This window comes from Lycium ferocissimum, chromosome 10 (genome assembly GCF_029784015.1).
Source record: "Lycium ferocissimum isolate CSIRO_LF1 chromosome 10, AGI_CSIRO_Lferr_CH_V1, whole genome shotgun sequence".
Taxonomy (NCBI): Eukaryota; Viridiplantae; Streptophyta; class Magnoliopsida; order Solanales; family Solanaceae; genus Lycium; species Lycium ferocissimum.
In genome coordinates this window covers 55,595,470-55,606,175 of record NC_081351.1, presented here as the reverse complement: position 1 = coordinate 55,606,175, position 10,706 = coordinate 55,595,470, and the positions used below count along the sequence as shown (strand labels likewise).

At 34.0% G+C, this 10,706-nt stretch overlaps 2 protein-coding genes across 2 annotated transcripts; one reads left to right on the top strand and one right to left on the bottom strand.

Moving 5' to 3' along the window:
• Positions 1-447: 447 nt before the first annotated feature.
• Positions 448-2,030, top strand: LOC132034349 (divinyl chlorophyllide a 8-vinyl-reductase, chloroplastic). The gene has a single exon (XM_059424670.1). It carries the CDS (start codon positions 544-546, stop codon positions 1,801-1,803), a length of 1,260 nt encoding a protein of 419 aa, XP_059280653.1. The 5' UTR covers positions 448-543; the 3' UTR covers positions 1,804-2,030.
• A 2,503-nt stretch (positions 2,031-4,533) lies between these two features.
• On the bottom strand, positions 4,534-8,181 carry LOC132034350 (CASP-like protein 1). Its single transcript, XM_059424671.1, has 3 exons — positions 7,854-8,181; positions 5,623-5,749; positions 4,534-4,980 (listed from the first exon to the last, which is right to left on the bottom strand). The coding sequence occupies exons 1-3, from the start codon at positions 8,105-8,107 to the stop codon at positions 4,756-4,758; spliced, it is 606 nt and encodes a 201-aa protein (XP_059280654.1). The 5' UTR covers positions 8,108-8,181; the 3' UTR covers positions 4,534-4,755.
• Between the last annotated feature and the right edge of the window lie 2,525 nt (positions 8,182-10,706).

The window sequence follows — 10,706 nt, the reverse complement described above, 5'->3', positions numbered from 1 at the left end:
AAAGGGTTAGAAATTCGACGAATTTTACAAATCTAGCCATGCAAATTCTGCCTTAAGAGAGAGAGAGAGAGATCTTGAGGGGGGGGGGGATGGACATAATTTGCAAAACTCTGCCTTGCGATTTTTTTAAAATTTTTTAACTGAGCGGGGGTTATAACCCGAAACTAAAAATTTTTTAGCGAAGGACAAAAGTTAAAAGACCACCAATTTGAGGGCCAAAAATTAAAGACCACCCCAGCGAAGGATAATCCTGCAAATTGCCCGGTTGTTAATGGTTCATTGGTAACTACAAATTATTTTGTAAGATGAAGACCAAGGCCCAATGGAGTTTTTGCTTTTGGACAAGATAAAGATTTCTCCGATTACTCCCCCCTCCAATATCAACCAATCATTCTGATTCTTGCATGATGATAGAACAACTAGCTCAACTTCCATGTCATCAACCACCTCAATTTTATATTGTTATTTTCCTATGAAATGCGCCTGCTTATGACCACCAGAAATTTTGCCCAGTATCCAAGTTTCTTGAACTAGTTCAAGAAAATGTCTGCTTTTGCTCCTTCTAGTGGACTCACACTTCAATCAACTAAAGGCCACAACTTTAGGCAACTTTTTTCATCTCATTTCTTCAATCATGTTCAGGTAAGCACAGTCCCTTATGCAATTCCTTTTCTTTCAGTTAATGTATCTAGAGGACCCTTTAAAGTTAGTTCAAGAAAGATTAAACCAATCACTGCTTCAGTTGCATCTACTATTGAAACCCCCAAGATTTCATTTAGAGGTAAAAATCCAAAAGATATCAATGTTTTGGTTGTTGGTTCAACTGGTTACATTGGAAAGTTTGTGGTTAAGGAGTTAACTAATAGAGGGTTCAATGTTATAGCTGTTGCTAGAGAAAAGAGTGGTATTAAAGGAAAGAATAGTAAAGATGATACCTTGGAACAGTTAAACGGAGCTAATGTGTGTTTTTCTGATGTTACAAATTTGGAGACTTTGGAGAAAAGTGTACAAGGTTTAGGGGTTTCAATTGATGCTGTTGTGTCTTGTCTTGCTAGTAGAAATGGTGGGGTAAAGGATTCTTGGAATATTGATTATGAGGCTACAAAGAATAGTCTTGTTGCTGGTAGAAAGTTTGGGGCTTCACACTTTGTTTTGCTGTCTGCAATTTGTGTGCAAAAGCCTCTTCTTGAATTTCAGAGAGCTAAGTTGAAATTCGAGGCGGAATTGATTAAAGAAGCTGAAGAGGATGATGGATTTACTTATAGTATTGTTAGACCAACTGCTTTTTTCAAGAGCTTAGGAGGTCAGGTTGAGTTGGTGAAAGATGGGAAACCTTATGTGATGTTTGGGGATGGGAAGTTATGTGCTTGCAAGCCGATAAGCGAGCAAGATTTAGCTTCTTTCATTGCTGATTGTGTACTGAAAGAGGATAAAATCAATCAGGTTTTGCCAATTGGAGGACCTGGAAAGGCATTAACACCAATGGAACAAGGGGAAATGTTGTTTAAACTTGTGGGGAAAGAACCCAAATTTCTTAAGGTACCGATTGAAATAATGGATTTTGCAATTGGATTACTCGACTTCCTTGTAAAAATATTTCCTTCGTTGGAAGATGCGGCCGAGTTTGGGAAGATTGGGAGGTATTATGCCGCTGAGAGTATGTTGGTTTATGATCCCGAGACCGGTGAATATAATGCTGAGGCAACACCAAGTTATGGACAAGATACATTGGAAGATTTTTTTCAGAGAGTACTTAAAGAAGGAATGGCTGGTCAGGAGTTGGGGGAGCAAACAATATTCTAAATACTCAAAAGAGGTCTTATCTAGCTACTCTCTGGCAAATCAATTTTGAGGTATGCAGTTTGTCCGGCTGTAGCAGATATTGATAAGTTTACAATTTAATTATGTGTAAATTATACTCTAATATGAAAATATGCCATGTTCTGGAATGTTAAGCAGATATTGTGCACATTTCTTAATTGTTACTTTCTGTAACTAGTTGGGTCAAATTAGAGAGGTCTATTTCTGCACACGAAGTATGGAAACTACCCTGTTGTCAAACTGCCTTGTATAAAATTTACCAATGAAAGGTAAATGGTATACCATGCGAGCAATTTTGATAATCCTTTTTCGAGGGTAATGTCTGAGAACAGAATGGTGGAGAGGGAGCCAATCAAGTGATAAAAGGGCGTCTTTCCAGTAGTTTTGGGTTAACAGTTAGATAAATACCTTGCAACTCTCCTTGATGGAATATCGATCAAACTTGGGATTTTTTTAAAGGAGCCAGGAGTAACGTGCTTTACCCGAAAATATAGAATACAAAACTCCATAAGAACTAAAATGTAGACTTGAAAGTTGAGAAAAATGTCACAATCTTAATGAAATTCAAAGCCATAGTTCTTGTCACGAATCTTCTCTTTCTAGAAAAGAGAGAATTTCACAACTAAATAAAAAAGATCATGTATAATTAATGAACTTAGTTCCTCAATCGTCAAAATGAGGATAAAATCTTCACTTCTTCTTTTCAGCACCTCAGGTGGCCCTCATCTTACGGAGAACGCTATACATCTCCTCTCTCTCCTTCTTTGCCCACTTGTGAGTACCCAACTTCCTCTTGGTGACCTTCAGTGCACGCTTGTCCTTGCCAAATTTAAGAAGCTCAGTAATCCTCTTCTCATATAGAGCAAATCCTGCGACTTCTCTGATGAGGCTCCTAACAAAGTGGGCTCTTTTGCATGTTTTCCCTTTTCTGTCAGAAGGGCATGGTGCTAACTCCTTCTTGGTTACAGCATGCCCTTTCTGTGTTCGGTGGCGCCAACCCCTTCGATTTTTGCTCGGTCTGAGTCTCTGAGGTGGCTGATCGAACTTGGGATAAATATAACTGAACTTGGAAAACTTATCCCCCTTGCAAGGTTAAATTTCTAATGAACTCGACTGATTAATTATGAGACGAATGGACGTGCTCAAAAGGTGATGTTTACTTGGAGTCTTCCTGTTTTCGAGTTCAATTGCAGAAGCTCGTATATTTTACTTTGGAGTTGATCTTATTCTCTGATAATTTTTGAAAACTATTTTTTTTTTTTTTCTGAAAACTTGTTCTCTGATTATATGTACTAATAAGTATTGAGACAACTATTTATACTAGTTAACTAATATTCATTGTTTATAGGACTGGTCATTTGACTTAATTTTCCTGCAATGACCAGCTATGTTGCTCGGACTCTCCCAAATCATTGACACACCCGTGTCGGATCCTTAAAAAATGCACTACTATTGAAGGATCATACACGCACCCGGCGGAATATTTGAAGAGTCCAAGCAACATAGATGACCAGGTTTAGTTGGTTTTAAGATGAGGCCTTCAAATTGAGGTAGAGTCCATATAGAGCCTTTCATCTGTAAGACTCATGCTTGTTATATGTTTCTGACTAATTAGCAATTACTAATAAGGTTCCTTTCCATCATCATTCTTTTAAGTTTTCCTCCTCAACTGGTGCAATTGATATGTAATTGTCGGTGGTATTTACTTGTCTTGAGATTCCAAGTTGTCTATAGCAGGGTTACTGCGCAAAAAGTTAAGGGTGATATGAAGTACTCCTCTGTTTCTCTATCCAAATATAATGAAACTTGCATTGGAAAGGTTTACTACTAGTCTGGTTTGTCTTAGTTTGGAAACGTTTCCTTCATTACATTAATATGGTAGCGTTTATGCTTATCGAGAAAAATCCTAAGAGTAATTTAACTTAAAATCTAGATAAGTATGTAGCTGATAGATATGAAAGCAAGTGGATGCATAAGAATTGAATATCTGTTCTTGACTAGTTTGAACAGCGGTGTTTATTTGATTCTGGAAGTTGTCCAGCATTATAGTTTTCTTTCAACTATTTATCCAGAAGATTGTACATGCACCATTATTATGCGTTTAAGTACTGGAAATACTCCATTATTTCAATAGACGTATAAAAAAAAAATAAAAAAAAAAGTTATTAGATACCAAAAAACCCAGTGTAATCCCACAAGTGGGGTCTAAGGAGGGTGGTGTGTACAGTGTACGCACACCTTAGCCCTTCCTTGTGAAGGTAGACAGGCTGTTTCCAAAGACACTCAGCTCAAGAGAAGGTGAAAAAGGAGCAGTAACAACAAACAGAAACAATAGATACCAATACTGACAATTTCATTGATCACGTACTGCTGCATAGTTTCTCATTTATAGCGAGTTCTGTTAAATATATGAGGTGTTCACTCGAGGTAGCTAAACTATTACTTCAAGATATACCATTTAGACCTCAAAACATCACATCTTAAATGCTGGGCCGAGTATAAATATGAGAGCCTGAAGTATCTATTAGCTTCTAAGCTATTGCAATCGCTAAAAGAATCAAAGCAAATCCTTGTTATGGGAACTTTTTGGCTAATTTATCTCTTAGCCAGTCTTCACATTTTACCTGCTTAACTTTTAGTTTTACCACACTTGAATCCAAAATGAATGTAGTCCCCTGCAGTATGATGAGAATTAATCGAAGATAGACAATGTAAGTGGGGAACTTTCTGTTTAATATCAAAACAAGTACATGACTGAATTCGTATACAAGAACTGGTGCAATGTCTACGTTCACCAGCCACACAAGAAAAGAGTCAAACATATTGAGAACCTAAATTTGAACTGTACTTAATTACACACTTTTTACATACATAATTTTAGCAAAGGGCCTTTTTCTGCTATACATCAAGAATTCACTGTCCATAGCTGTCTTTTCACTTTGGGATCTTCTTAGAAAGGGAGTATACAGAGAGGAGAACAAGAAGCACAAGCACAACAGTCGCGAACAATGAGACTCCTATAGAAGCTGCAAGGTATCTGCAGAATTTGCCATACATGCCGCAAACCTTTCCCCACAGCACATGGTTGTTGCCTTTTAGTCCTATGTAAGCCACTGATGCTGCTGCTCCGGTTGCTGATGCGACCATTCCTAGCAAAAGCTGCAAAATTTTAAACATTACGCTCGTGAGCACTGGTGGACCCAGGATTTAATCAATAAACGTGCCATTATGATAGTGAACAATATTCGAAGTGCTTCGCCCCTGTCCTGACTGTGAAAAAAGTTCATACCAAAATTTCATAACCTACTTCCTAAATATGGAAATAGTGATACAAGAGAAGGCTTGAGAGACCTCGAGCATAATACGCACTACCCTGGAGATACCTAATCACATCTTAATTTATAATTGAAGAATAAGGCGATATTATCAAGAAAGTCATGGACCTCACAGTATGATCTGCATGTCTGTTCAAGGGGTAGAGTGAACCTTATTATTTAGAAATGTGAAAACTTAAAAAAGTTCAGTTTCAAACTACTCAACGGTGTTGACTTGCAGGTAACGAAGTGGGTGAAACTCATAGAAAACTAGGATTCAAATCTGAGCACATACACAAAAACTCTAGGTGATCTCCATCTACCTAAGTCATGGTGAAACAAAGATACCTGGTACCTGTATAAGTGGAGGTAGTAGGTATAGGAATTGGAATAGTCAAGATGCGCGCAAGTTTGGTCCGAACTCCACCATTATAAAAAAATAAAAAAAAATAAAAAAATTAAAAAAAGACAAAGTTTTAAAACTTACTACATCAATGATAATGAAATGAGAAATGATCTTTGCGGAGCAACCAGGCTTAAGGAGGGAGTACAAGGAGCCAATTGTAGTAATTATGCTGAAAAAACCAGCCACAGAGAGTGCTGCTACAAAATATCTGCAACATAATTAATTCGAAGTTAGCTTTCTAGTAACTTCCTGAGATGAATTTGAAACGTTCAATTTTGATCAATATTAGTTGGTCAAAATGAATCAAAAAGATAAACAGATGATAAGGTAGGTGAAACAGCATAGTCAAGATTTTTTTTTTTTAATGCATTAGATCAATACGTATCCTAATTATGAGATGTGATTCTCGTAAATATAATTGCCAGTGGGGGCCGCTGCAAATCCAGTTGCTTGTTCTGTATCATATTTTCAGATTTATCATTCAAGAAAAATAGCTATACAAAATTAATTCCAGTCAATAATGAAATGTTATAAGAAAAAAGTTGGCTTTGCAAGTTGCAACTTGCACCCACCCCGCTATGCATTTAGGGCTCATTCGATACAAGGAATAAGGAATAATTAATTCCGGAATTAAATTTAAGATGAGTTTATCTCACGTTTAGTTGGGATAAAATCGTCGTTTAACTAATTCCGAAATTAGATATCCCACGATTGTAGTGTTATTTTTATCCTTGTTGGAAGGTGGGATGACAATTCCGGGATAACTAATCCCGAGATAACTACTTCCCCTACCAAACGGCCCCTTAGGGGTCAGGGGTCGTTTGTAGCTAGTTTGGAGGTGAGTTATGCATGTATTAAATCATGCGTAAGTAATACCATGTTTGGTAGCTGATTATGAGGTAAGTTGTTAGTTTATAAAATTAATATATGTTTGGTTTGCAATTTAGAAACCCGCATAACTAATACATGTATAAGTCATGAGGAATCTATGTGTTATTTTATGTAGGATAGAAGGCGGGATAAGTAATACATGAATAACTAAACGCTGCATAACTAATACCTACATAAAATAATACTTAGCTTCCACTACTAGAAAAAAGGTTTTTCCCACCGACATTCAGTGAGAAATTTGTACTACAAAAATAATAATTTTCCCACTTTATTCTCACTAGAAAAATGCATGGTGGGAAACAGGGTCCCACTGAAAACGCCGGGAACTTCATAAATTTTTTGTGTGAAAACTCTACTATTTATGTTTTTCCCACCGACATTCAGTGGGAAATAGCCACTCAAGATTTTTCAGTGGGAAATCAGTGGGGAAATAGTGATTTTTTAGTAGTGTTCTCTCATAACTAATCCCTTTATAATTAATACCTGCATAATCGTAACCAACTATCGAAGGACCCCTTATTCAAAGGGAATAAATACACAAAATTCCAGTCAATATAGAAAATAATAGAAACAAAAAGTAAAAAATAAAATAAAATAATGGCTGTGTTGCAACTCTTGCCTTCTCTGTGTTTTAGTTTGTGTGGTTTTCGACTCATAAATTTAAATTTTGCTAGAATAATCTCGAATTTATATTTCAACAGTTGCTATACATACAAGGACAAAAACTTACCCGTGATTTACGTACATCAAAGTCGTAAATACAAATCAATATTAAGTTTGCCTCCAGGAATCCTTTATATCAATTTCAACAGTTTCTCTTACGTACCACGTAGTACTAGCTAGTACTATCTTTTCAACGCACATGATCAAATGATTTTCTTCTTGATAATAATATTGTATTTTTGTCCAAGTTTGAGAATTAGCATGTCTTACAATTTTGGTTTTTGAATAATCTACTCGAGTCTATAGCCCATGATAAAATCAACTTAGTTAAGGCTTCTTAAATTTAATCACAGTTCAAAGAAATTAACCTTCACTAACATTGGTTTTCGGCAGCACATCAATCTTTTTTCCATTTTTCCTTTTCTCTTTTAGTCTTTTTTTTTTTTTTTTCGGTCAATTCCCCTCCGTCCTAAAATTTGACTGTTAAGACTAGTTTTGCTGCATGAAGTATTACCTTATACTATCCAAGTTATATGCATATGATTTAGATTATACGCGTTGCTGCGGTGTAAAAATCCTTTACATTATTATTGTTGCAGCAATCAGCCTTATTTCCCAGGTTACTAATTCTATTTTATAGATTACATATGCTTATCTTTTAAATACGTAATATGATAGTATACACTGTCAGAGTACAAAGTTGTAAAACTCGGAATGCATACACCATGTTGACTTAAAAAAGGATATCTAAAACTTACATGAATGCAGGTGAATGATTGAACTTAGCAGGACGAGGTACTGGGGAAGGTGGAATTATTTCCGTTTCCTTACTAGTTGACATGATCACCACAGCAACAAGTGATGAAGCAAACACTAAAAACCTTAACACCACATCGGCCACCGCAAAGTAGTCGGTGGGCCCCCGAGTTGCCGGTGGCGGAGCCCCCTTTTCTGGCTCCGTCACCGGAGCAGCTTCTACCGGGGGAACAACCTTTTCGGGTTCAGTAGCCATAGGTGTAAGACAAAATTATGTGTTGAATGATAGTTAAGTTAATTAGTGCTTCAAGATGTGTGTGACTAACTAGCACATAAGGTAGTGATATTTATAGGATTTCTAGCTTAATCTAATTAAGGTGGTTGGAATTGCCCACACGCAAAGTTTTGATAAATTGGAACCAATTATATTTTCTTGAGGATGTTATCAACCATAATTGATGCTATCTCGACTATGTTAGTGTTCAAACAACGGGGAATGTAGTAATCTTGACGTCACGATTGACATAGAATGATATCATACATTATATAATTAGGATTGTTGGTGTTTAGTCTAAGTTTTTGCAGGACTCGAAGCTAATTTACGTAAAGTTGAAAATGATTAAATGATTATCTTGAGCTGTGACACTTTCTTATAGGCCAAGTAACCGTTAAATTAAAGTCTTTCGTAATTAGGTGAATCACCATTTACCTAACTTCTATTTTTCTCAGTGTATCAATCTTCTCAATTGTGGCATTTTTTTTTTTTTGGCAAAAAACATATATGTACATAATAAGATGGTATATTTACAGAACATGATGATACTTTCTAGTTTACAAAATATATAAATAGATTTGTTATAAAATTTATATGAATCTGGTAAATTAAAAAGAAGCAAATAAAACACATTAAATAAGGTAAGGAAATTGTTTTCCTTATTTTATCCACTTTTCTCTCTCCATTCGAAATTAATAGATATTGTTCCCCGATTTTCTCTAACTTTTGCTTCCTTATTTCATCCACTTTTCTCTCCCTATTCAAAATTAAGAGATATTCTTCCCTAATTTTCTCCAACTTTTACTCAAAAAGTTCATTCTAATTGGTAATTTTTATGTACAAAGTTTATACAACAAAAAACATATATGTATAATTTTTGTATGTCATATGTATAACTGTATAAATTCGTTATAACTTTTATATATGAAATATGTATAAAAATTGTATGTGTATTTTGATTATGATAAAGGACATATAAATGGTATAAAAATCTAATCAAAGTATGGATAAATTTTGAGAAAATATGTATGATAAATTTGTAATTGACACAAACCAGGTTCCATACAAAGTTCATACACCAGAAAATAAATTTGTATAAATTTTTGTATGCAATATGTATAACTATAAATTTGTTATAACTTTTATATATGAAATATGTATAATATATATATATATATATATATATATATATATATATATATATATATATATGGTACACGTAAAAATCTAATCAAAGTATGTATAAATTTTGAGAAAATATATATGATAAATTTGTAATTGACACAAACTAGGTTCCATACAAAGTTCATACACCCGCATAAAAAAATAAATATTTATAAATTATTTTTATGCAATATGTATAAAACTACATTTATAAATTCGTTATAATTTTTATGTATAAAATGTGTATAAAAGTGTTATATACATACATATATATATATATATATATTATGATAAAGTAAATATAAATTGTATAAAATCTTATCAAAGTATGTATAAATTATGAGAAGAGAGATAGAGAGAGAGAGAGAAATTTTTTAAAAAGATTGATACAAACCAGATTCCATACACATATCAGTTTTCAATATTTTTAAGACTAATTCATATCGAATTTATTCGCATTTCATACACACTGTACCGCATATATCTAAAAATGATATATAGCAAAATCCATACACATTTCATACATATATTAGTTTTCAATATTTTTGAAAACTACAGTTTATATAACTTATACAAATTTCAAACACACAATGATCACACATATCTCAAAATGATACAAACCAATATTTATATACAATTAATACACCAGTCAGTAATCAAAAATACTTCGTAATATTGGTTTGAAAATTTATACTAAGAGATAAGATGAATTTTAGGTCTGGAAATGGTGTCTATCATAGAGGGAGGGGGAGAGAGAGAGAGAGAAATCTTTTTAAAAAGAAGAAGAAGAAGAAGAAGAAGAAATTGATTGGTAACTATCCTAAAATTAAGCCCACATTTAAAATCAGATTCTTTTCCTTAAAAAAAGCCCAAAATCGCGGTTATCCCGTTAAGTCCAAATGTGGTATACTTTGTAATTTTGTTGGTATATTTTGTAAATAAAGAAAAGTATCCTTATGTTTTGTAATATAGAGACTTAAGTAGTATTATTAGGTCATTTTTCCTTTTTTTTCACCATCAAAGTTGTGAAATTGCTTGTGTAATTTAGGTTGCTGGGATTTATTCATGTTAAATTCATGTATATATGATTATTTGAGATTCAAGAAAATTTGTTCAATAAGAAATTTTCAAGTAATTTTTTGACCTATCAAGTACATTATACATATGAACTTCTAAAAAGGAAGTACAACGAGTAGTTGGAATACCTATGGAAATACCAAAAGGAAGCACAACGAAGAGCCCTCAAAGACAGTAGACACAGGATTTTGATGAAGGGGCCTAATTTGTTCGACTAATTAATAAACGTCATTCTCAACATTTCCTAAAATTTGGGCTCGTGCCATTTACGTTATTGCATTTGTAAGGGATAAGGAAGATTAATGTTTGTTTGTTTTATTAAGATTGAGACATTTATATA